The sequence below is a fragment of the Panthera onca genome, chromosome B2 (genome assembly GCF_046562875.1).
Source record: "Panthera onca isolate mPanOnc1 chromosome B2, mPanOnc1 haplotype 2, whole genome shotgun sequence".
Lineage (NCBI taxonomy): Eukaryota > Metazoa > Chordata > Mammalia > Carnivora > Felidae > Panthera > Panthera onca.
Genome location: NC_138343.1, coordinates 127,670,639 through 127,697,764, shown reverse-complemented (window position 1 = coordinate 127,697,764; position 27,126 = coordinate 127,670,639). Strand labels below are relative to the sequence as shown.

Genomic DNA, 27,126 nt, shown 5'->3' with positions numbered 1-27,126 from the left:
AGGAATATACTTGATATTCAGAATGGTATATATAGATCAGAAAATAGATGAAAGCAATTTATTTTTTATTTACATTTATTTATTTTGAGACAGAGAGAGAGAAGGAGCAGTGGAAGGGTGGGGGGAAGGGGAGAGAGAGAATCCCACTAACTGTGCAGAGCCCACTGTGGGGCTTGAAGTCACGAACCATGAGATCATGACCTGAGCTGACATCCAGAGTCAGATGCTTAACCGACTGAGCCATCCCAGGCACACTGAGATGAAAGTAATTTAAAAACTATACCATGTGTGGGGGCGCCTGGGTGGCTCAGTCGGTTAAGCGTCCGACTTCGGCTCAGGTCATGATCTCGCGGTCCGTGAGTTCAAGCCCCGCGTCAGGCTCTGTGCTGACAGCTCAGAGCCTGGAGCCCGTTTCGGATTCTGTGTCTCCCTCTCTCTCTGACCCTCCCCCGTTCATGCTCTGTCTCTCTCTGTCTCAAAAATAAATAAACGTTAAAAAAAACAAACAAACAAACAAAAAAAACTATACCATGTGTGTTAAGTTACTTTCATCTAGGGGCCCTGGGTGGCTCAGTCAGTTAAGTGTCTGATGTCAGCTCAGGTCATGATCTCACGGTTTGTGGGTTCGAGCCCTGCATCAGGCTCTGTGCTGACAGTTCAGAGTCTGAAGCCTGCTTCAGATTGTGTCTCCCTCTCTTCCCCCATTCATGCTCTGTCTCTCTTTCTCAAAAATAAGCATTAAGAAAAATTAAAAAAAAAAACATACTTATATAAAGTGTCCTATGAGTAAAGTCGACAAACACCACAATCTGCAGATGCCCCCATTCCTAATTAACACTATCAAAGCTCTTAGGTGCCTCAGAAATTGGATCATTTATTTAAAGCAATTAAATTCAACTTAAAATTCTCAAGTAAATGGCTACCATTCTGGGTTATGTGTCCCACACCAACACGTTACTGCCACGAAGGCAAAGGCTATCTTGAGCAAGCTTGAATCCCAGAACCTAACGTGATTCTCGGCATAGAATAAATGCTCGATAAATGACAGCCGTTGATGGCACAGCAACTTGCTAAATGTGCTTTAAAGTCCTGTGAGACTTGACTAACATACTTGCAAAATTCCCTTGTTTAGGAACTGATGCATTGACTTCTACTTTTAATATATCTTATTATAAAAATCCCTCAAATGATGCTGCTTATCTCTGGAGCTAATATTCCTTCACATACAGAAGTCCCCCCTTAGGATCCTGAAATGCCTGACCTGGATCCTTTATTTTCTGCTAGTTCTTGTGGGGTCTTTTGAGTGCTGCTTTGGAAAGATAAGAGAAAGAAGTCCATGAGGGAATGGGGCACAGATTGGACACTGACTGGATATGAACGTGTTATCCATGCATGAAATGTGCACAGAAATGTGGCCTCACAGGCCTCATCTCAGGAGTAAGCTCTTCGTGCATCAATAATTCATTCAATCAACAGATATTTATTGAGGACCTCTTATTGGCTAGATAAAGTATGAGAGAACTGTCAGACATGAACAATATGCAAATCTTGGCCTCAACGATCCTACAGTGTGAAGGGAATTTTCCAAATACAAACACTGATTTGATTTTCTTGAAGATGTGTGCGAGTTTAAGGAAAGGGAGCCTTACAGAATCTCCTCAAAGGGAATGGGTCTTCTGAGCCTAGCAGAGCATATAACAGACTTCCTCGTCAGTCTCCCAGGTGACAGACCACAGGTCACCATGGAGAAGCAGGTCACAGGACAGGGCACCCAGCTGAACAGCTGCGAGACAACAGAGACCTCAGCTAAGGCGTGCAAATGAATTCCAACCTTCCAAAATACGAGGCTCACTACTGGCCTGGAAACTTGTACTAAACTTGAGGAAGCAAAGGATATGTACTCACCACAAACAAATTCCCAACAAGTTTTTATTACTTACAATTCATCGCCTTGTTCTTTTCCATAACTTTCTTTTCCATAGACCTCATTTTGGTTTTTGCTTGCGAGAACAATGGACACGATTAAGGCAGGCAGACCTGTTACAGAAAGATCATGACATAAGTGACTTTTCTGAAGCATCTGGAACTGTTTGATGTGACTGATAATGGCAAGGGGGAAAAAAGAAGAGAAAGAAAACCCTCCACATCACAGAAACAAATGTTTTCAAACTGACAACTTGATTCAAAACAACAATAAAATTCCCTCTTTGGTTGTTTCACACCAAACATCCAACTGTAACGGGCAACAATTAAAACCCACTCTTAAATGACAGATATTTAAGTATTCTGTTTGTCTACTGGCACTCATGAGAGAGCCAAAATCTGGTTTATTCTGAATCCTGAAGCAAATACACATTTTCATGTATATTTCATTGGGGAAGGCCACACCACCCTAATTCCCTGAAAAATGCTTTTAGTGCCTCTGAGAATGGTGGCAGCACTTTGGAAATGTCCTATACTTCTATATCGACAGCTGCCAAAAAAAAAAAAAAAAAAAAAAAAGGCTCTAAATGCTTGCTCTGATAAGAGGCCAGATAAAGAAAGGAGTCCATCTAGAAGATTCCAAACAGGCTAATGCTACCATCCATGCCTAGCTGAGGAATCATGTTAAGAAGTTCAAGTCAAGAATTCTGGCTAGTATTCTGGTTGCACACACAAAAATAACCTTCTCTCACTGGTTCCAAAACATGGGCATTTGTTTAGAGGGTGAGGATAGCTAGGATAGTCTGAGCTGGCCTTTATATTTTCAAACATAATGGAAAGGCACCACTGTCTGCCAGTTGCTTCTTCAGACTTGGGTGGGCTGGCGTTGGTCACAGGAAATAAGTTTGTGGTGACTCAGGAGGCTAAAGCTTTTTTCCTTTACTCCTGAATTTAGTAAGGAAGGATGGCTGCACAGTTTTTTAAAATACCATTCTGGCATTAAAAAATATATAAATAAATAAATAAAAAAGAGAGACAAGGGGCACCTGGGTGGCTCAGTCGGTTAAGCATCTGACTTTGGCTCAGGTCATGATCTCACAGTTCATGAGTTCCAGCCCCACGTCAGGCTCTGTGTTGACAGCTCAGAGCCTGGAGCCTGCTTGAGATTCTGTGTCTTCCCCTCTATTTGTCCCTCCCCTAGTCATGCATGCATGTTCTGTCTCTGTCTCTCTCTCTCTTTCAAAAATAAACATTAAAAAAGTTAAAAATAGCCATTTGCAACTACGTGGATGGAAATGGAGGGTATTAGGCTAAGTGAAATTAGTCAGAGAAAGACAAAAATCATATGACTTCACTCATATGAGGACTTTAAGAGACACAACAGATGAACATAAAGCAAGGAAAACAAAAATAATATAAAAACAGGGAGGGGGACAAAACAGAAGAGACTCATTAATATGGAGAACAAACTGAGGGTTGCTGGAGGGGTGGTGGGAGGGGGGATGGGCTAAATGGGTCAGGGGCACTAAGGAATCTACTTCTGAAATCATTGTTGCACTAGATGCTAACTAATTTGGATATAAAATTTAAAAAATTAAAAATAAAATAAAAAAAATTAAAAATACCATCCCTGCCTTGGGATGTGTATATCAAATACTCATCATTCACAGTTTTGAAGTTTCTTTTAACAGCACTAGTCTTTTGAAATAGGATTTTCCTCTGAGAACCTGGCAATTTCTGTGACAGTAAAACAGAACCAAAACTTTTGAGGCGGCTTACCCCAGCCAATGATGCAGAACTTCAATATGTATCGGCGAATGTAAGTGTTAAATACTTTAACCAGGGCAATGTACATGTGAATTGCTTCTAGCCCCATCCAGGTAAAGGTTGCAAGAAGGAAGAAATGGAGCAGGACAGCTACAGCCATGCAAAGGCCTTCCACATGAAACGAGGTGATCCAGCCATCCAAGAGGAAGAGGAGATTCAGGAGCAGCAGGGCTGTGCTCAGGTTCATCAAGATCTTGGAGGGATAGTCCCTTCGCAATTTCCTGCAAAGGGAAACAGGAAGAGGAGAACGAATAATCTTTTAAGCACAGGTGGTAAATTCATACCTTCTATAAAGCTCTGTAATAGGTTACATAGCATCATCTTTGCAATGCAGCCCCACTGGGAGGAAGGGACTTGTGAGTAAAGATATTTATGAGTATTTGGCAAATTATAACTTTTTTTAATATTAATTTTATTTCAAAGCTGTTTCTAAGTGTTTTCCAAATTTCCAATTAGTTTCAACAGATTGAATTTTTTTTTAACTCAAGAAAAATTCTAGTTATAACAATGAGATTTTTGTTTAAAAAAAAACAATTTCCCTAAAATTTTGGGAGGTTTTTTGATTTTTAATGAAGTAGGGATCCTTTTTTTTTTTTTTTTTTTTTTTAAAAACAAGTTTCTGATTCAGGACTACTTTTATAAGATCTGTGAAGCACAAGTTTTCACCTTTTACCAGGTAAAAAAGCACTTTATACAATTTTTATTTATATGTTGATCAGTTCTTCCAGGTTTGGGGCCTAGGTGGCTCAGTCTGTTAAGCTTCCAACTTCAGCTCAGGACATGATCTCATATTTCGTGAGTTCGAGCCCCGTGTTGGGCTCTGTGCTGACAGCTCAGAGCCTGGAGCCTGCTTTGGATTCTGTGTCTCCCTCTCTCTGCCCCTCCCCTGCTCGTGCTCTCTCTGTCTCTCAAAAATAAATAAACGTCAAAAAAACTTAAAAAAAAAATCTCTTCCAGGTTTAAATGCATTTTTCCATAGAAATACAGTAATTATAAATCAAGGTTCTATAGCTAGAAAATTTGTGTTGCATGATATATGTTATGAGAAGCCTGTACATTAAAGTTGAACCATTCCACACGATTCAAAAAGTATGTAAGTGTCTTTAAAAGCAAAGGCAATTTTCTTATTCACATTTTAGGATAGTTAAGCACTGGGTTTTGACAGATAAAAAATACTTACTCAAAAGCAACATATGTCAGCAGAGTTGCTGCTGAAAAAATGGCAGATATCCCACACCCAATATAGGTGATGAAGGTGAGAACTTTGGTGTTTGTTGCATCTATCTGTGAGGCAGTTCCTTGGAGGTCCTATATAAGACACGGGAAACAGCTGTTAAGAATCTCTTTTCATGAGAATGGTGTTTTACTAGAAAGTTCATTGCTAGCACTTACAATCTTAGCTCAATCTTAGGTGGAAAAACAGTGCAAATCAATATGGAAACTTGTGTTTATTATACTCTTACAGATCATTCTATGAAACCAAAGCATAGCATTACTGAGAGAGTTCCATGTTGCTTTCTATCATTACCTTGTAATCGAAGCTCTTTGCACACCAGGATAGCATGAAGAGCAAAACCACTGGGTTGGTCACCCACCAGAAATTGGGGAGGAGGTCACTGCCTTGGCTAACAAATTGATCAGGCCCCTTCCTCACATTTGCAGGGCTAGCGGCACAAATACAAATGGAGGCCACCATGGCCAATGTGAGCCCTCAGCACACACTGGGTTCTTTTTGTCCAGTGCGGGGCGGCGCGGGGGGGGGAGGGGCGGTCCAGCCAGTGGACACCCAGAGTCAGGGACCTCTGAGCTTAGTGCTGAGGATCTTAACTATGGTTATTTTAAAGCTTGGTATGTACTGGGTTAGGTAGTCTTTATTTTTTTCATAAATGAGAAGGCATTACAAATTTTTAGGTCATAGTTATTTATTTATTTATTTATTTATTTATTTATTTATTTATTTATTTCTCTGTAGACCTGAAAGGGCACCATTTAAAGTGTTAGGGGCTGTGGAATGGAAAGAATTGAACACTTCCTACAATATTAACATGAAGTATTAATTTCACTGTGCAGAAGCAGATTTACAAATCTGGGCCTGGTAGGGAAATCTTTATTTTCCTCCTTATATAGGGAAGTGGGTTAGGGATAAATCTTGAGTTAAGACCATCCACTCAATCCTGGTTGGAAGATAAAGACACTTCCAATGTGCAGCATGTTAAAAAATGGAGTCTTCTTGGAGAAGGCCATATTCCAAACAGGATATGAAATTTGGGGTCTTAAATTATGAAAAAGAAAGTTTGTTTTAATAGGCTTTTCAGTCTATGTGTTAATTTTCTTTAATTTTCATCAAAATGTCCGTAAAATTTGTTACTCATACACAAAGACTCCAGTAAGTGGTGTCTACATATGAGTATGTATATGTGACATGATGATGTGGGATTGTTTCAGGTTTGACTGACACAGTAAAAAACAGGTGACAGCAGTTCAGTGGCTCCCAGAAATGCACAATGGCCGAATTCAGCAGACACAGAGGCCCAGGGTCAGAAGGGGCTCACCCAAACCTTCTCTCCAAGGACTCTCTCCAAAGACTGGGAGGACCTGGGATTTCCCTGGCACATGGGATGGGGTTCAAGTCGGTGCCAGTGGACTCACCAGATAGGCCACCTGATCGACATTTTGGTTACTACGGGATTTCATGAAACAGAGAGATGGTCTTGAGGAATCTTCAGGTGACTCGTCATCACCTCTTGAAAACCTATGGCCCCCATCTAGGCGAGGCAGTAGACTTGCAAGCCACGATTGAAACCACAATTTAAAGTGTAAGTGAGGGGCGCCTGGGTGGCGCAGTCGGTTAAGCGTCCGACTTCAGCCAGGTCACGATCTCGCGGTCCGTGAGTTCGAGCCCCGCGTCAGGCTCTGGGCTGATGGCTCAGAGCCTGGAGCCTGTTTCCGATTCTGTGTCTCCCTCTCTCTCTGCCCCTCCCCCGTTCATGCTCTGTCTCTCTCTGTCCCAAAAATAAATAAAAAACGTTGAAAAAAAAAATAAAAAAAATAAAGTGTAAGTGAAATATACATTTACACACAACTCTCACATTGGTTTGTACTTCTGAGAATGAAGAATATGAGAATATTTTTTCCTCTGAACTAGCCAACACGAAAATATACTAATGTGAAAAATCTTCAATCTTAAACTACGAAGAAATGTAGTAGGGGACAGTAAATCCATCATATGTTAGTAGATTAGAAGATAGAATTATGGGGCTGGGGTGCATTTTTTTTTTTTAACTTCTCATACGGTAAATGTGTCATAGGGCAATTTAGACTCTGGGAATATCTTGCACAAGTTAATAAAGAGTTTGTAAATCAAGAAAGACTCTTAACAAAGTCCTGGTGGTCTGGAAAGGCTGAAAGGATGTGGGCACACCTCCAGGAAGGATAAATTCTGGAAAGTTTTTCTTCCAGCAGTTTATAATCTTATAAGAGCAGCCAAGGTGGAAAGGATAGTACTAAAAAATGCATATATTCACATATATGTAAAACTAATTATTTAATCAAATGGCAACAGAAAAAGACACAATTACAAATTCACAGTAAAATTCAAACAATAGATGAAGAAACTGACCATTAAAAGAAATGGTAAGCCAAACTTTGGTTACATATAAGTCACCACTGTAAAGTGAATTGTATTACTGTTATCTATTTAACTTATACCTACAACATACACAGTCATGCTCAAACACACATGCTCATACACACACGTACATGCATGTACATGCACACGTACACAGTTCAAATAGTTCAATGAATTAAGCTAAAGCTTATACCTGAATGAGGATGATGCAAAGTAAGTGATTTCTAAGAGAATGTCAACGGTCAGTTTTGGAGAAAGGAGAACATGGCAGTTAAAACTGAGGGTGTTTTTTTGTTTTTATTACTTAGGGAAAACATACCATAGTTTAATTGTTCATTTTCATGCTCTGGCAGTAAAGAAAATATTTGTATTTTGGAAAAGTTCAAAAGTGATTTGCTATGATTGTCACCTTTTTAAAGGCCTTGTTTTTATCCCCCAGGGCATTTATGCAGTGGACGGTCAGGAAAATTACTTGCAGGCTTGCTATATGGCAGTGGCCATGTACATAGGCCAAGTGGGTTCATGAGCCCAATGCCACACCCCACAGCCCCTCACCGCTCCCGCCCAGTCCCGTGGGAAGTGGGGGTGAGACCTAAGGGAGGGGAGAAACATAACCATTGTGATTCTAATTTAAAGAGCTTCACTGACTCAGCACTCACTGCTGCCATCACCATTAAAAAATCCTTTGGTAATGATCCTTTGGAACTATACCAGATACCAGAAACAGTGGCTCTGTTAGTGTGGAGGGAATGCTGCGCACCAGAAAATTATCTATAAGAGCACAAGTGTATCAGACATAAAGCAGAGGTGTTAAGTCTGTGGATGAAAAATTCAAATAAGTTGTTGCATGTAGGGTGGCTCTCAAAAATTTGGTGGGATGAGAAAAAACATGTTAGTGTGATCTAATTTTGGTTTAAAACTGTTGTACGGGATGGCTAATGATATAAAAACAGGGCCACGGAAGAGAAGGAAGGAAGGAAGGAAAAAGTAGTATGAGGGCCTAGTGGTAAGAGACATGTCATGCCCATCAACCCTCTTGCAGGCCTGAGATCTCCCTGTTGCCTTAGTCCCTAGTCTGTCCTAACAGGCTGTGCTCTCCAGCAGGGCTTGGGGGGCGCATAATTTTGGGTCACCACTGGATCACCTAGCCCAGTACCTGCTATAAAGTCACATTCAAAATAATGAGTGATAACGCAAGAACAATACTTTATAAAACTTTTCACAGTTCTTTTCCATGTTAGTAAAACCAACATTTTCTTCTTTAAATTTTCTCTTTCTCCCTTGTTTCTTCTCTCTCCCTCCTCCTTTCCTCTCTCTGTCTCCCCGACTCTGTTTCTCTCTTAATTCAAGGGTCTCATGGTGATTTTCTGTTTCTAGGATTATTTATCATCACTGTTAATACAATAGAAAAAAAAGGTAGGGTTCTTTTCTGTAATTACTGTTACATATTTTAAATATGTGATCTCTGCTAATTAGCAAGATTCAAGGCACAGATTACAATTATCAGGAAATAATTCCCCAAACACATCATCTAAAAAGGCTGACTTATGAAAAGAAGTATGCCTTCCCAAATTATATCATTTCAAAATGAGTTTAGAAATTCCTCCCCTACCATCAGAACTCCAAAGTGTGTGAGGTGGTTACATAAGCAGACCGTCTCGCTCTCATCTGAACCTCTGTGTGCCACACATCCTGATGTGTTCCAAAATCCAGAACCTTCTGTAAAAGGAAGTCCACAACAGTGTGAAAATAATAGCAGGCCAGTTCCTTTTCTATAATAGACATTAGCTTCTTCAGGAAAATATGCCTCAGTCTCTTTTGCCTTAAGTTTAGCAGTAAAACAGATACTACTCTTAATTCTGCCAATACTTAGCATGATTTAGATTCCCGGAATCATGGAAGGTTAGTGCTGGGTTGGCAGGAGAGTTTATCCTAGTCAGTGGTTTGCAACTGCATTCTACTGAAGTGCCTCTGGGGTCCTGCAAAAGTCTGATTCGAGTTTAGGTTTTAATGTATGTATTACAAAATAAATTTCCATGAAAAGAATATCCCCTATTGAACATATTACATACAAATGAAGTGTCTGAAGATCAACATTTGTTTCTGTGCGTCCACCTCTGCTTTTGTAGACACGAGGACAGAGGTCTGCGTTCTTGTAACACACTATTGCATACACAGCAACCATGCAGGGTGGCAACTTATTATAAATGCCTTTAACGTACCTTGTCTGACTTTTATGGCAGGATATGGAATATGAGCGACTCATATAATTAAAGAATATCTTAAGACTGCAAGGTGATATCATTTTTAATTATGTGTCCAGTAAATCAGGACTTTCTCAAAACTGTGCAACTAGAAACCAAACAACAAAAAACTTCCCAGCTATGATAAGGCATATCAAAAACAGGGGTCTGGACACCTTCAGACTCCATTTCTACCAGGCAGCAGCCTGTACTGGGGCTGGTTTGATGTGGCCACGATAATCCCCCTGCAGATCCCCAAGGGAAGGTGACTCTTATGGGGTAGAGGTGGGAGGTTCATAGCTTGTCCTTCCCATCAAAGAGATCCCCACACCTTATACCTAGTAACTCATCTGTTACTGTTGCCTTTTTCTCTTAATTGTCCAACATCATTTTGGAAGGAGTTCATTTCTTTCAAGTTATATGTGTGTGTGTGTGTGTGTGTGTGTGTGTGTGTGTATAATATAACCACTTCTAAATTTATAATCCTTTAGTATGCTTTCTCTGTAATATGAGATCTGGAAGCTGGATTCTAAACTGCATGCCTCATACATATCAAATAGTCTCTTTAGAGATGTCCTTCCAAGAATGAGCTCATATCGACATTCATCAAAACATGGCAATAAGGGACACCTGGGTGGTTCAGTGAGTTAAGTGTCCGACTCTTGATTTTTGGCTCAGGTCATGATCTCACTTTAGGTGGGATCGAGCCCCGCACTGGACTCTGCGCTGACAGTGAGGAACCTACTTGGGATTCTCTCTCTCCCCACATCTCTCTGTCCCTATTCCGCTCATGCTCTTTCTAAAAATAAACTTTAAAAAAAGTTTTTAAAAACAGGCAATAAAAACACATAGTGTATTTTATAAATAATGGAAATCAAAGAGGTTGTTTGGTTGAATAAAAAAGTCAAGTTTACTTATTTCTTCTTGCAATGAGTAAAAAGTTACAGAAATTAAGGTTCACTTCCCAAGCTACCTACGCTAAGATTTGCAGTCCAGTTGCCATCATACTTACACAGTGACTCACTCTGGTTAGGATGGAACGAAAGGAAATGGGGGTGTCGAACAGTGTTTAAAATTCAGTTGTTCTTAAGACAGCCAATATTTTAAAACTCACCATTTTTGTTCAGATCCCAGAAGGCACAGATGGGATGAGGCACTGCCTATATTAACATAAGAATAAACATGTGAAATTGTGTTTAAAATAAGTGAAAAATCTTATGATCTGAATATGGGAAAGGAGTCAAAATGCTAAGGTTTTCGCAAAGAAATAGACCAGGTTTAGTCATGCCAATACCACCTAAGAATGGCAGGCGGTCCAGAAGGATCTCCTGTCCCGAGACACTGACTGCAAGTCAACCGTAGTCCCATAAGGAAGCACGCCTTCCATTTATCTAAAGGTTACTCTATATGTCCGGTCCTAAAAAGCTTTTCTTGGCATTTATCAAAGCTCTTTACATTGCAATTTCACTTCGTCTCCAGAATTTTCCTTTATGTGTAGGCATGTGCCCAGAATTAAAAGTAGGGACTCAAACAGATATTTGCACATCAATGTTCACAGCAACGTTACTCACAACGGCCACAACACGGAGGCAATCAAAGTACCCATGGATGGATGATGCATGGATAAAAAATGTGGGAGATATATATAGAGAGAGATATTTAGGTCTCTCTCTCTCTATATATATATATAATGGAATATTATCCAGCTTTAAAAAGGAAGCAAATTCTGACACATGCTTCCTTAAAAATGTATGAGATGGATGAACCTTGAAAATATTATGTTAAATGAAATAAGCCAGTCACAAAAGGACAAATACTGTATGATTACAATTACATGAGCTGCCTCGAGTAGTTAAATTCACAGAGATGGAGAGTAAGATGGTGGGTGTGGGGCCCAGTTGAGGGGAGCAGGGAAGCTGTTACACGAGGGTCTGCCGGTTTCAGCTGGGGACCACAGAGCAGTTCCCGAAGTGGATGGCATCATGAATGTGAAAGCACTTACAAATGGTTAAAACAGTAAATATGATTTACGCATATTTTACCATAATAAAAAAAAATTCTTCATGGATGAAGGCACTGAAACAAGGGACACCAAAGGGTACAACAACGAGGTCTCAGAGGGCCCAGGGACAAAGCAAGGCTAGTTCTTAGATGACTTAACTTCCAAGCCTTAGTCCTTATCAGCCAGCTTCCTGCCTGCCTGCTTCCTGCCTTGCCTAACAAATAGCAGAATCAAGAGAGGGACCCTCTGTAAAAGACGGGAAAGACTGTGCCTAGCCTCACCTGGGACCAAAAGAAACCCCATATAATTTTATCGAATAAACATGATAGGAAGGGTAATGAAGCAACAACAAAAAAGCAACGTTTGCCAAGATTTCAGATAACTGCTAACCTCTCAAAAAAAATGAGTTAACTCTGCCCTCTTTCCCTTCTGCTTTCCCAGTAGCAATAATTTCTGACTTAAAAAAAAAAAAAAACGAAACAAAAAAACCCAAAAAACCAAACCTTTAATGGCAGGATTGTGCAACTGCATCTGTATCTAATTTCTCGAAGTAATACACTGTTTGTTCCTTAAAAAGAACGGCCCTTTTTTTCACTCCTGTTCTCCCCATGTCTGAATCCTAAAGGGGATGAATCCTTCCATTTGCCACCATTTACTGTGACATTACGGCACCACCTGATTAACCGTTCTCCCCTTTTTTGGAAAACTGCCTTGTTGAGAAAGTACCAGAATAAAATTCTTATCATGTAGAAAAAAACAAAGGCCCCGCACTTCTCTGAAATGGTCTGCCTCTGTTCCACTGTTCTTTGTAGCATTTTCTTACCTGGTTTCTTGTATGTTTGATTTTAATTCGAACAGGATCCTTCAAACCCTGGATAGTAATGTTTCCAATACTGCATGCCATCACATAACTCACTAAGGTGCCTTTCTTGGTTTCTACATCCTTTTAAAGAAAACAAAAATGTATTATATCATTCAGTACACTTTTGTTTGATTTTGGTGCCCCCAAACACACAAACTGTCAGCACTTTTTACATTTAAGATCTTCAATTATAGAACATCCTGTTTATAAGATTAAATTGCTGGCTTTCCTGAAAGAGCTTTGCTATTTCCCTTATTATAATAAATACATTGAGGGAACATTATGAGCCAATGCTGTAAGGCAGTGTTCATAAAACCTCACTCTTGATTGCTGTGACTGATGTCAGCCGGTTAACATCTGAAACAATGTGAACCCAGAAATAATATAAACTCATAAAAAGCCACGAAACAATTAGACCATTTCCCTGCCCTAGAAAACTACATGAAGTTGTTTGCTGTTACAGAAGTATAAAGGAAATATGGTGTGAAAAATAAAACAACAACAACAAAAATTAACAATTCAGATTTCACATCCATGCCGATAGCCTGATGTGTTTAGTAACTTATTACTAAATGTAATTCTGGTGGGTGAAGGTCCCATCCAGAACTTCTACCGTCTCTGCTTGTACACTTGCCATCCTCCGTAGCTTCCCCTTCAGAGACAAGGTTGTCAGGAAATCAAATCAGTGAATCCGTGCTGCAGAATGACTGGGGTCAACAGCGTCTCTCTCCGCAAGATCACCTCTTATTCCTTCTTCCCTTGTGTTATTCTTGTCAAACATCCTGCATTTCTCCATTGCAGCTTATAAATCAGTTGTTTGGGAATAATTACAGGATTTCTTACATGCCAAATAAAATCTCGGCATGCAGGATACGGTATAGCGTGACCACGCTCAATAAAGTCGGCAATGGCTTGTGGATACCTTGTCTTTTATTTAAAAAATACGCATATCTTGTTCACTATGTTAGGGAAGTATCACGGAACCCTTAACATTTTTTGACTCTGCTATAAATTCATATTAAAAACCAAGCACCTGTTTCCTAATGATACGTTGATGCGGAGATCCCAAGGGAGAAGGGAAAGGTAGCGTGGAGAAGGCAGACTCAAAATGAAACAACAGATTCTTACAGTTCTAACCCAAATCCTTCCCACTGGGTGCAACCTCTCCTCTGAACAGAGCCCCGCCACCCGTGACTTTTTGGTGACACCTACTGCATTTCTGTTTTGTTTTTTTAAAAGTGACGTCGTAAGCCTCAAGTGATTTTAACAATGCAGTTTTATGCGTACACAGCTATTAAAGCCTTCAGAGTAATTAGTAATTATATTCTTAATCTACTCAAAAATTTTATACAGTTTGTTTCTAAAACCTTTAAAAAAAAAAGTCTTAACATTTTAGAATTCTGGGAAATGATTTCATGGTATTCCTCTTTCTTACCCGTAACTTACACCTCCACACCTCTATACATAACAATTAGAAACAACTCTACTGGCCTTGAGACTTGGCTAGTTTCTCTTACATAGATGGCATTGTTTCATATACGCTGGTATCTTTAATTTAATAAATAACTTTGATTTTTTAATAAGGGCCCAGTGAAACTCTCTGGATCTGGTTGTACTTTCAAAGGCAACCAGAGGTCACCAGTGTTTGCTGGCAGGGAACTTTCTAGTATCTAGAAATGATGCCAATAAAAATGACAATATGTGCTCTGCACAATGCCATTCGACTCTGGGGATGTGTGAAGGCCAAAGGCCGCTTGAAATATTAATGGGAAAGCTGATTAAAGCCAAGAATGCTGCTCATTATGTAAACAGTGCTTCCTGCTGAATTTAAAAAAAAAAAGGAAACAAAAAGCAAACCTTTCCTTTGGCACACAATTTCTTTAACTCTGAAGGTCTAAATTGCTGGAGAGCATAAAATATTTAACACAAGGAATAATAAATAGTAGCTCCTCCACAAATTCCATTTCTAATTGTGCCATGCAAGCCTCAATCCAATATTTATTTAAGAAGAAAAAACCCTACATGAACACATCTGTTAAATAAGCATATGATTACCTGAAATAAAATGTTTAAATAATTATGATAAAATGTTTCATTTTTGAAGATACGATATATTAACTTTTTAAGCCCCTTGATAAATTTTCAAGGTACCCGAACTTTTATTTTGCCTTTGGAGCAAAGAAAATCAATCTGCAATTAAAAAACAATTTAATGAACCTTACCTGGAAAAGTCCAGTTTTATTGAAGAAAGTAAACTGTGCTCTTTTAACTAGTAAAGAATCTTCTTGACTTAAATTCTCAAGTAAGTTTGGAGGCAAAATTACAGAAGCCAGTGGATCGGTTTGTCCACTCTCAAAATCCATCTGTGACACACAGAGATACACTGATTGACTAATGACAAATCACAGTGATAACTACCCCACATACTGAACAAGGCAGGAGAACAGCACTTGGCCAGGGCCAGGGCTCCCCTTTACCTCCACTGTAGGCACTGCCCTCCTGAATGAATGGCTACAGACAAAGGCCTGGGTCTCATCTGAGTTTTGCAAAGGTGGAAAAATGGAAGATGCACTGATTTTAACTAAGGCAAAATGAGAAGTCTACAAATCAGTTAACATTTTAAAAAATGAGTTAGATTTACACTTAATAGATTTTGAGCTTTTCTCAAAACACATAGTGAAATAACTACAAAAAAAAAAAAAAAGATTGGAGTTAGTTTGTCTGATTGCTAAGAATAAGTATCTCTGGGTAGAGGAAGCAGCTGAAGTTTGGTGAATACTCTTGGATATCGTTTTCCCTGAACCCACGGGTCAGGCCAAAGAGTATCTTCCCGCAAATGGACGTGGGATGAGACTGAGGCTGACCGAGTTTTCACCCTTAAATGTGAAACAGAATTATCCAAAAGAGCCCATACTCTCAAGAAAAATCTTGAGGAATCTTCTTTTTAACCAGATTTTAAAATATTTTATCTTGGTTTATGTCCGCAGTTGAGTAGTAGTACATGCCCCTTAATGTGTTCTCCTATGTCAAGGATGATGTTGTGACATTTCATTTGCCCCCACACACAGTAGGACCCTAACACACACACACACACACAGTAGGAACCTGAAAAATATTTGCTAAAAGGTCGCTTCAACAGGTCAGAGTGGCTCTCCACTAATCTGGCCCAGCTTTCCGGCCCAGCCTCATCACTGCCTACCATTCCCAGGCTTCATGAACCAGTTCAGAGTTCGTTCAAAGACCAGCAGAATCACCAATACCTGAGAAATTGTTCAGAGTGCAAACTCTGGAGATCCACCCAGGACCTACTAAATTAGAATCTCTGGGGATGGGACCCTGCAATCTGTTTTGACAAGTCCTCCAGGGGATACAATGCAGCTGGACAACCACCGGCAAAGAGAATACACGAAGCTTCTTCCCACCTGGGGCCTTAATACAGCCCTTTCTTCTGATTGAACTGATGCCCTCCCCTCACTCTCAATAGGGCAGTTCCCAGTCGTGGTTTAACTCTTCCTTCTATTATCACCTCTGGTAGAACATAAGCTGACCACCCTGTCACCCAGGTTCTGAAAGGACATCTCGGTGTCCAAATAACTGCGGCTACTGCTACCGACAACCTTAGCAAACATTCTGACCTACCTGCCTGCCACCCCACCACCCAAGATCTTGAAGTAGAAACTGGCAAGTGATCAGATCAGTCTTTGTTTGCCTAATTAATTAGAATTAAAGAAACCACTGGCTCATTACCTGGAAATAGGATTCATTATTGCTTGGTAGACCGATGCTAAAATTTGAAATTTCATTTGTCCCTGGGGACAGGGACGATACTCCAAGCGCCAAATTCCGAGTTGTAATATTCACACGTGATGTGCTATTTAGGTCTATCTTGAAGGCCAATTCATCGATTGTTTTTAAAGCTCTAAGGAAATGACAACACCACTCTTAAGTAACATGTTTTACAAACTTGTACACATGTGACTTGTAGGACAAAATAGAAACTAAATAAAATTGTCTTTAAATTTTCTGATCCTAACATGAATACTGACATCCCAAATCATAATAACATCAGTTAAAACACAGAATCATAGTGATGAATGCATCCTCAGGAGAAATATTATGCTTTAAGAAATACCAACAATTAAATCATCCTAAAAAGATACTGTTTTTCAACTCTTAGGCTTTTTTTCTCGTATAAAAATACGTTTTCTACTTTATAACTGAGTGAGAATCAAAGAAAATAATGTGTGAAAGCATTTCTTAAACTCTAAGACACTATAAAAAATGTTTGCTATCTTTACATAGATAAGGTAAGTTCGAAAGCACGTTGTAAAAATATAAAATTTTCATTGAAGAAATTTGTTTGAAAGGAAGGAAACAGAAGAAGTATTAACACATTAAATGAAATAAATGGATGAAAACTAGTTGTGTAAAAACAGGTACAGATCACCCTGCCCTTGGCATTTTCATTCCCAAAGTACAACGATCACACAGCTACAGCATTTCTGTGTCACAGTCTGTAGGACAGAACTGACAGTCACCAAGTTATGCCAAATAGATGTGAGTGGATTGTTCACTAAGTGTCTCCTTTGCAAAGTGACATCAGCTAATATATATAATAGCTTATCTTGTGAATTAATTCCAGTAAACATTCTTTCAGATGAAAAATGAAATATTGATTATGTCTTCCTGTAGCTATTTATATATCTTGGCAGATGGACAATCCTAATCATTTTGTAGATTATATTTCTCAAAAAAGAAAATAGAGAACTTTGAAGTTCACTTTGTGAATTATCTTGAGAAATATAAATGGGTCTTATGGACATTTAAATTACGAAAGCTGAGGGGCACCTAGGTGGCTCAGTCAACTAAGCACCCAACTCTTGATTTCAGCTCAGGCTATGATCTCATGGGTCCATGGGTTCGAGCCCCATGTTGGGCTCCATGCTATCAGCACAGAGCCTGCTTGGGATTCTCCCTCCCTCTCTCTCTGCCCCTCCGGCAACTCACGTGCACATGTGTTTTCTCTCTCAAAAGCAAATAAACTTAAAAAATAAATGAATTATGAAAGGTGGGTACCAAGCATTCAGATAAGTGAGAAATTATATAACACATATCCAATACATTTTACTCTCCAAAAGAATCAAAGAACACTTACTCAGAAGAAGACTCAAGCAAGTCACTGTCTGGACTGGTTAAGATATTAGAAAATATATTCATTAAAGTTGAACCAAGCATTATATCAATGTTTTCTTCTTTATTCACAATCCTTTTGACCTGCTCTACAATGCTGGTAATATTGGCTGAGCTTAGGGTCTGCCCATCACCAGTTAAATTTAAAATCTGGTTGGCTACTTCATTTGCTTCCCCTAAAAAAAGGCAGAAAAACAACACACAGAGTTTTGAATATTTCAGGAATCCAAAACCTATTATGATATTTCACTTCATAGTCTCAACTTTGGAGGAACCTATTTTCATATACAGTTCTAAGAGAAATGTCCCCAGAATCACAAAAAATAAGTATATACCTACTGCTTAAAAATAATACACAACTATAAGACACCGACACAAATATCAGTTTATATTTTATGTCTTCTCTAAAACTGTCTTATTATTTTCAATCTCTGATAGAATAAACAGAACAGAAAGTTAGAATCAGGAAAAAACAGAATTTTCTACCTTACGTGAAACAATCATTTGCTTAGCTTTTAATCACAATGGCTATGACAAAGCAGAAAAATATGTCGGAAGAGGATAAAGAGGATGAAGTCATTTCATTTTGCCTTTAAGAACTGAAGAAAAATTGCTCACTTACTTGAACAATTAGAGATGTCAGGAGGCCCCCAGTAGGCTAAAGATGTGTTGGCAAGGTCACGGTAACTATGGAACAAAACAAGATCGTTCAACTATTTGGCATCAATGACATTATAACTGACAAAATTAGTTAATAATAAGTTTTTAAATCTGCCTTGATAGCTAGGTAAATTTCATTTGAAAATAAAACTGCAATATATTGAAATAAAACTCCTACTAAGAATTCTTACTAGAAAAAAACCAGAAGCCATGCATCCTAGAAACAAAATCCTAGCAACAGCCAGCATCCTAAGCTAGAATATATCAGGTTACTAAGGTTAAAAGCATATTTGGTAACACAGGTCAGATACCTCTTTGAGAACTTTTCAGATAAAATCTGATTGATTACCCATAACTCTGTATAGCACATTATAATCCATACTTTATAGGTGAGGAAAAAGACTTAGAGAAACCAAAGAATATTCCAGTCTCACAGCCAAGAAGAGGTACAGCTTTGTTTCAAACTAGGGTCAGTGACTCTCTGAAGACCCTTCTTTCCTCCCTAGCATGTACCAAACACGGCAGAAGGTGAAAGGTCTGGGCACTTTCCATTTCTGAACCCCTCCACCCCTGCGAGAAAATTCTTCGCTGAGGGGTGAGGTAGAGCATAGAGAACTGGGTCCAACTTGCTCTTCACTGAATCCCCTGCCATCGACCCGTCTCTGGGGTTTCTATTAAACACTTAGGGAAAATCTACACCCTGACAGTCTCCATTAGCAGCCTGCCCTCACCTGCATTCTGACTTTATTTCCCTCTTTTTCTGCCTCCTTCCCCCTCCAAATTGTTTAAAAGTCTTAGAATTTCAGTGGGTGGCGCAGTGGGTTAAGCGTCCGACTTTGGCTCAGGTCATGATCTCACAGTTCATGGGTTTAAGCCCTGCGTTGGGTTCTGTGCTAACAGTTCAGGGCCTGGAGCCTGCTTCAGAGTCTGTGTTTCCCTCTCTTTTTGCCCGTTCCCCCACTCGCACTCTGTCTCTCTCTCTCTCTCAAAAAAAAAATACATACATACGTAAACATTAAAAAAAAATTTTTTTTTAAAGTCTTGGAATTTCAGCTACATGTTCCAAAGCTGTGAGCAGGCGCTTTATTCATCCATATACAAGGTGCTTTGCTCTACAGACACACTCTGGTTTCCAGATCTCCCCATCTTTCTTTGGAAAAGCCTGAATCAGCCTGTTGCTTAGAGTAAAAAGCTTTTTTTGGTAATATCATCTTTGCCCTCCTTGAAGTGAATGATTTAGGTATTCACAGACTTTGCTGCCCTTTCCTATCAATATATGACACATGGGAACAACGGCACAGCACAAATGTGGAGGTGGATAATGTGGAGCTTTCCTGGCACGATTCAATAAAAGCATTACCATGTCCTTGAAGCATAAAAGCCTTGCTTCCCTGGACAAGGGAAGTTGTATACAGACGGTGGGATGAGTGGCCATTGATAGCCTTTGGGATCCTCATCGGCATAACATAAACCTATGTGAAAATAACAACCAACACAGAAAGGTTAATCTATTCTTTGAAGTTAGAGGTGCAAGATGAGAGCAAAATGACGACATTGGGAATTAGGTATTTGTTTCACATAATACTGAAATACTAGCTTTTATGTTCAGAATTTGCAAAAATTTAGAAATTAGGAAAAAGAAACACTTAGCACGTTTCAGACACAAAAATTATCCAAATCAAAGTCACACCTGTATGGGAGTAGAATCATGAAACATACAGCATTATTCTAATGTAAATTATTAGCAGATAAAATTAGTAAAATAAAGGTTTATTCAAAAAATTAACACCAGAAGGGCACCTGTGTGGCTCCATCAGTTGAGCGTCCAACTCTTGATTTTGACTCAGGTCATGATCTCATAGTCCCAGGATCGAGTCCCACATCGGGCTCTGTGCTGAGCAGGGAGTCTACCTGGGATTCTGTCTCTCTCTCCCTCTGCCCCTCTCCCCCACTTGCTCACTCGCATGCTCTCTCTCAAGTTAAAAAATAGGGGCGCCTGGGTGGCTCAGTCGGTTAAGCATCCGACTTTGGCTCAGGTTATGATCTCAGGGCTGTGAGTATGAGCCCAGCGTCAGGCTCTGTGCTGACAGCTTAAGCCTGGAGCCTGCTTCAGATTCTGTGTCTCCTTCTCTCTCTGCCCCTTTCCCACTCATGCTCTGTCTCTCTCTCAAAAATAAATAAACATTATTTTTTTTTAATAAATCAATAAACATTTAGGGGCACCTGGGTGGCTCAGTTGGTTGAGAGTCTGACTTCTGCTCAGATCATGATCTCACAGTTTGTGAGTTCGAGCCCCATGTCGGGCTCTATGCTGACAGCTCAGAGCCTGGAACCTGCTTTGGATTCTGTGTCTCCCTCTCTCTGCCCCTTCCCCACTCATGCTCTGTCTCTCAAAAATGAATCGATGGTAAAAAAAATAATAATAAAAAATATTAAAAAAAAAATAGTAAACCCTACATACAATGAAGATCCTGAAAAATTCAAAATGTAATATGATATTTTTCCAAAGGGAAAAGGCTATGAAATACTGTAGTCATTGAGTTGCTCGCATATTTTATGGAAAAATCTCCAGCTGTTCGGAAAGCATCTTCTGTCTGGAAGTTTGCTGAGAGGATAGTAAAAAGAGAGCTGTGAACCAGCACCACATGTCTCTCACACATGCCCTCACCCTCAAATCACCCCACCTGTTGTTTGAAAACTCTCTGGGCAAGTGTCATGACATAAATGATTCAGACTTTACCATTTTTAAAACACCAGAATAAGAGCAATAGATCAACAAAATCTTGTTATTTCAGAACTGAAAAACAGCAAGTTATACCAGACAGACTGTTGGGAACTGGTGTTATAGTCACCAACTGAACGTTCAAAGAACTCTCCCACCTACATTCTAAGGCTTCAAATTGCCAGGGTTTTGACCTTTATTTTTTTCAATTGGTACAAACTTTTCCTCATAGGCCCACTGGGCAGAAAAACAGTAAAGGGCAGAACTTAAAGTAAGCAGTAGAAATTACACATCTAGGGATGCGGACAGTTTTCCGGGTTTCCTCAGCTTTCTAGAACAAAGACGAGGCCAGCTGACACTCACATGGCTTCCTGGTCATATGTAAGCTACTATTCCTCACGTTCCTTCCTCGTGGAGACTCATGTGTGAAAGGGTGGCCCATCTGTGAACAAGCAAGCACTCTCCCACAGAGGCTCAGGAACTGTCCATGCTGCGGCGCCTGGTGGCTCAGTCTGGGTAAGCGTCTGATTCTCGGTTTTGGCTCACTCAGGTCATGGTCTCACGCGTCTGAACCTTGCATCAGGCTCCGTGCTGACAGTGCTTGGAATCCTCTCTCTCCTCGCGTCTTGCTGCCCCTCCCCACTTGTGTTCTCTCCCTCTCTCAGAATAAATAAACTTAAAAAGAAGCAGAAGGAGGAGGAGGAGGAGGAGGAGGAGGAGGAGGAGGAGGAGGAGGAGGAGAAACTATTTGTGGTGACAACACGGACGGTTTGCATTCCGCCCTCTTTGAGTTCTCTGTAACTGTGTATGTTGACACATTACATATGGGTAGCTCCTCACAGAAACAGAGATTGTCTGCTTCTTTATCACCCCGGGATTGTGGCCTCAGTTACATCAGCTTCTTTGAGACTGAGAGCTGCCCACGGCCCTCGCTTCAGCCTCCTGCACGTGTCTAAGGAAAAGTGTCAAAGTTTCCTTTTCTCTCTATGAATACACTTAATCGTAATATAGTTATAATCACATAGCAACAGAGTAATAACTTTACTTTTCGTTGTCCATATTTGTGATCACTGATTTTTCTAAAATAGTTCCATCAAAGTTCATTCATTTATTCATTCAAGTATTTAAGTGCTGGGAATGTGCTAGGTTCCAGGGGAGGTGGGGAGTGAGGGTGTGAAAAAAACTAACATGTGTGCTCAAGTGAGAAGAGATTCCTGTTTAAGGAAAGCATCCATAAGAATGCCAGCAAGTCCAGTCAAACACTATGACCTTCTGATTTGTACAGTGCCCGAGGTATCTGGACAGCATGAAGTAGAGGCTCAAATGACCCCTATTTACACATGATGATGTCACAAAACACATCACAGAAAAGATGACTTTGGGTTGTCTTTAAAACAATGGTGTGAGAAGCAGGTGGATGGTGGGAGCAGAGCAGAGCAGTGTGAGCCAGACCTAGAAAGGCATAAAAGGGCATGGCATGTCTGGGCAAGGGCAAGCGTTCCCACGTGTGTGGCTGGAGCTCAGGACGTGAATCGTGTCTAGGTGGGAACTCAATCTAAACCCTGGATGACTCCCAGATTTCTGGCCTATCCCTGTGGAGACAGTGATATCATTAATGAAGACAGAAAACATAAGGTGCTTTCTTACATGGAATTGCCTTTTCCAAGATTTACCTCATTAGATGTACATGTACACACTCTTTATTCCTGCTGCTGAAGCCAATTCTGGTCAAGGCTATCCTGGCACTTTGCTCATATTCTTAGCATTTCCAGAATATGTCCCCCACAAGAGTATAAACTCTCCTCTGCCCCTTTCATTCCCTTAGATTCATACTTGTTGAGTTGTTCTCTTTTATGTTAACCAGGTCACCCATTTGTTACAACGCCACCAATAGGATGAATTTCATCATCAGAAAAAATAGTTTTAAATAAGCAAACGATGCACAATGGAAGAATATTTCTGTGGCTGTTTCAGTTAAACCTGAATAGTTATATAGAATACTTATTAAAAAATTAAAGGAACTTACCCAGTTGTTTTACACTCACTGCATATAGCCTCAAGCCCTCATCCAAGGACTCATTATTTTTTAAGAGCTTCTGTTGAATGTCTTTTCCTTCTAAATTGGGATTGTTGGTAGCATTGTAAACTAGAAGGGCCCAAATCACCAACCTAGAAAAACATTTCAGATGTAATTGTTGGAATTGTTGGTTGATTTTTTTGGGGGGGCGGGGGGGGGGTGGAATTACAGTATATTTGAATATAGTAGTAAGAGGGATGACCATGGAGTGTGGAGACTCAACAGGCCACGACACTCAAAAACTCCTATTACTGGATAAATTAGAATGTTAAAAATATCTACATATGAATAGATTATATTGATTATTGCATGTATAATTCTATTATATCATATCATATAACCTCATTTCTTTTGAGAAATGTTTTAAGTAATATTTATAGTGTACATGCAAGAAAGGGCCACACTTATGACTAATTCTACATTGTTTCTTTATAGCCAATAATAAAGCTTTTTAGAAAAATTAAATTCCAACAAATATGACTAAAATGACCATTTGACTTTAAGATTATTAAGGGTATTACCATTTACAAATATGTTCCAATTTCTCCTGAACTGTAATAATGATTTTCCATCTTGATGAAGCGTTTGCCAAGTATGTTATATGGTGAAAAGTTATAAAATAAATACTTAAAATATACATGATGATTGGCCAGCATCCTGCAGAAGTCTACAGACTGTCTGACCTTGAACGTCTTTAAAAAGAAAATATTTCTAAGAGAAGCAGAGATGCATCCTAAAAGCCCCATAAAAACCTTTGGTTCTACATTTCAAAATAATGTAATTTTCTGTTCAACTGTAATCATAGCCATAGTCAATAGCAGAAATCAAAACATGCCGAAGTCAAGGTGGTAGCAATGCTTTTGAAATAAGTATTCCCAGGAGAGAGGCATGGTATATCTAAGTTATAAAATTACGTGGGTATCAATAAAAATGAAATAGAGTACTGATATATTTGTGGTGCTAAAAAAAGAAAGATTCCTTGAAATTATGCTATTCAAGCTCAGGTGAAATTAAAGAAGAGTTCTATTTTTTCCCCCTAAATATCTGCTCATCTCAAGGGCAAAGTGCTGAACTGTTCTCATAATTCAGTCTGAAAAGCTATTTATCTCTAAAATGATCTACTGCTTAGTGTTCATATATAAGTCATATTTCAGGATGAGCAAGACAAACAGATATAAATATAATGGTGAACTGTCATCACTTAATAATTTTTTAAATGGCCTATGAAAAAAGTATCTTATGATTAAATTATTGTTGGAAGATAAGCTTTGCCACTCTAGTTACTGACAGCTTAGAGTTGGGAACATGACCTTTTACTTCTGTTGAATATTGAGAACATAATGAACACAATGTATTGGGATGATACTGAATACCCAAATTCAGCAATTCAAGAATGACCATGCATTTTCACAGGCCTTATCTCTGTATTTTCCTCTCTCCTCCTGAAAACTGAAACTGTTTCATGGTTCCACAAAGTTCCATCAGTTGTTACCATCAATCACCCTTTATTTGAATAAACCAGTCTCTGCGGCTTTGGTTTCCTGTCTGGGCGATAGAGGATGATAGTATTATCTGAGGTTATGGTCTGTGTTAAGTGTTACAATCAAATTGAAAGGAAAACTTTGGGGAAAAAAAGTGTGTGTAAAACTAGTAGATTGTGGTTTTGAGAAAACACTATGAGAGACTAAAAATTTATCAATGAGCATAAGAGAAGTAGAGAGTAGGAAAAAAAAAGAGGCGAGAATGTCTGTAAGAATACATTGTAAATAACTTTAAAATGATTAAAAATTTTTTTCAAACAATAAGCTTTTAAACAGTTTCAAAAAATTGTGAAACAAAGATTCATACCAAATAAAAACTACACATGTGGACTTTCCCATATATACGGTCTTGGTTCCCTCTCCATATAATTTTCTGTGAAGCTACCCATTGGTTTGACAGACAACTGAAATTCCATGAATGTAAATGTCTTTCAAGCAAGAGTTTCCGAGGTACTGACGTATGCCAGTGATGGCAGACTTCAGTATCGCTGGGTAGCAGAAAAATCACAGAAGGTACACTAAAAAGGGCAATGCTGACTTCCTCCAGAGGATATACCATTGAGGACACCCGCAACTTTGGCTGCCCCGATTGTTAGACAAAGTGTCCAACAAAGGGATCCGTATCATGCATCCATTATTCCAAGCTCAATATGATCTAGCAGCACAGGTTGGAGAAAAAGTTATTTGGCCAAACAGAGAAGTCCAGCCACCATTCAAGAATATAGCATTAACATAATTTTTCTGTTCTTTAGATCATAAAGGAAAAGGAACTTTCTTTCCCTAATCGGATGTTTCAAGCCAATCTGTTGAAGATACACAGAAATGAAAAGTTTCAACTATAATTAAAAAAAACATTTGCTTTTTAAATATTAAACAGAAAACAAAAAAAAGTAAGAAGAAATTCTCTGGTTAACTTTCATATGAAATTCTATTTTTGTCTTCTTCTAGTAAGAATACGTCACCTTAAAAGAAGTATATTCCATCATTACTGTTGTAAATCTATAAAATCAGTTCAGTCAATTGAAACTGAGTAAGAATTACATGAACTTTTCCTTTTCAACTACTTTTTTTTTTCTTCTTTGGAGATGTAATAGACTACCTGACCACAACTAAATTTATTTCATTTAGGAGTTAAAGTTGTTTTTAATTATACCACCCTCTGAAGCTGGCCTGTGTATGCCAGTGGATTCTGCAAAGTGGACAGATCTGTTAAATTACCTGCCTGGTCTTGATACGAATTTTAAAATGAAAACTTCTGAAAAGTAGCTATTACCCATATTATTAGATGCTACCATGCATAAGCTTTAACTATCTTTTTTTCTTTGATGGTCTTTTTGAAATTTCAAATAAGATGTAATGGGTTATCATAAACTAGCTAGAAAAACTAAATATAAAAACTCAGACATTTTAAGTGTTCTACTTCTGAATTATTTTTCATCAGATGTACATTTCTATCCACTCTATTATTTGATGGTTTTGACTACAAGAAAAAAAAAAACAGTGTGTATTAGTGCTAAAGAAATAAAAGTGCTACTTGATTAAAATGTTTCTCTCCTATTTCATTATTCTCATTTCTCTACCAGACAGTCAAAACAGGTGAGAGTAAGGATGTTACACTTTCTGTTAAGAATTTGTCAGTGTTACCTTGGATCATTTCCAATGCTTCTCTTGACTTTAATCTTGTCCTCTCCAGTGCTCAGGTGAAAACTATAAATACAAATATGTACATTCATTATCAACCTCATCTGCCACATCATCAACAACAAAATTTGAGAAGGTGAAAGAAGCAAAATGAACATTCTAGGCCACTATTTCCAAATATGTGTCCTGAAAGTATAGTTCTTTCACATGTCTGAGAACAAATGGCTCCATGGTCAAGTAAGTTTGGCAGCCGTGTGCCAAGATTTTAAGATTCACAACACATGTTAGTATACTAAAGAATATGAGATGTTCAGATATCTAGAGATGCGCTCAGCTTAAGAATGTACTTCCGGGCTAATTCAACGTGATCCTTCTTCTGTGTTAACGACATTTGTCAGGTTCACAGAATACACATCTAGGTTTCATGAAACATACTTTTGAAAACTAAGAATAAAACTATGGAAACAAGGTGCAGAGGAGGATATGTGGATTATACTATTTCCTAGGTAGTTAAAGTATTTAAATATAATAGTAAAAGATATTTTTGAAAAGCTAGGTGCAGACTATAGATATCTCATCTAACAGAAAAACAGTCTCCAAATTGGGGTGCTACAGATGGTCCACTGGGGTGTGAGATGAAACTAACAGGACTTCTATGTATATGTGATTATCTTCTTTTAATTTATGGTATATTATAACATATACTGGCTAAGTAATGCACACACACAAATTTATTTGAAATCGCAAACATATTTTGGGAATACATACAAATTTTTTTTAAAGGTTGGGATCCATGATCAAAAAATTAAA

General features: G+C 38.9%; 1 protein-coding gene across 4 annotated transcripts in view; it reads right to left on the bottom strand.

Annotated features, from left to right (window-relative positions):
- The window catches only part of ADGRG6 (adhesion G protein-coupled receptor G6), a 142,685-nt gene that overhangs the window by 23,592 nt on the left and 91,967 nt on the right, over positions 1-27,126 (bottom strand). For all 4 annotated transcript variants that reach the window (XM_078447392.1, XM_078447395.1, XM_078447394.1 and 1 more), the window contains 13 exons: positions 26,320-26,382; positions 23,084-23,226; positions 19,696-19,807; positions 18,298-18,362; positions 17,641-17,851; positions 16,233-16,404; positions 14,708-14,848; positions 12,447-12,566; positions 10,736-10,781; positions 8,991-9,097; positions 4,931-5,058; positions 3,703-3,971; positions 1,941-2,037 (listed from right to left, as the gene is read on the bottom strand). In XM_078447392.1, the coding sequence (XP_078303518.1) occupies positions 1,941-2,037; positions 3,703-3,971; positions 4,931-5,058; positions 8,991-9,097; positions 10,736-10,781; positions 12,447-12,566; positions 14,708-14,848; positions 16,233-16,404; positions 17,641-17,851; positions 18,298-18,362; positions 19,696-19,807; positions 23,084-23,226; positions 26,320-26,382 (1,674 nt within the window). The remainder of the gene's footprint in view (positions 1-1,940; positions 2,038-3,702; positions 3,972-4,930; positions 5,059-8,990; positions 9,098-10,735; positions 10,782-12,446; positions 12,567-14,707; positions 14,849-16,232; positions 16,405-17,640; positions 17,852-18,297; positions 18,363-19,695; positions 19,808-23,083; positions 23,227-26,319; positions 26,383-27,126) is intronic.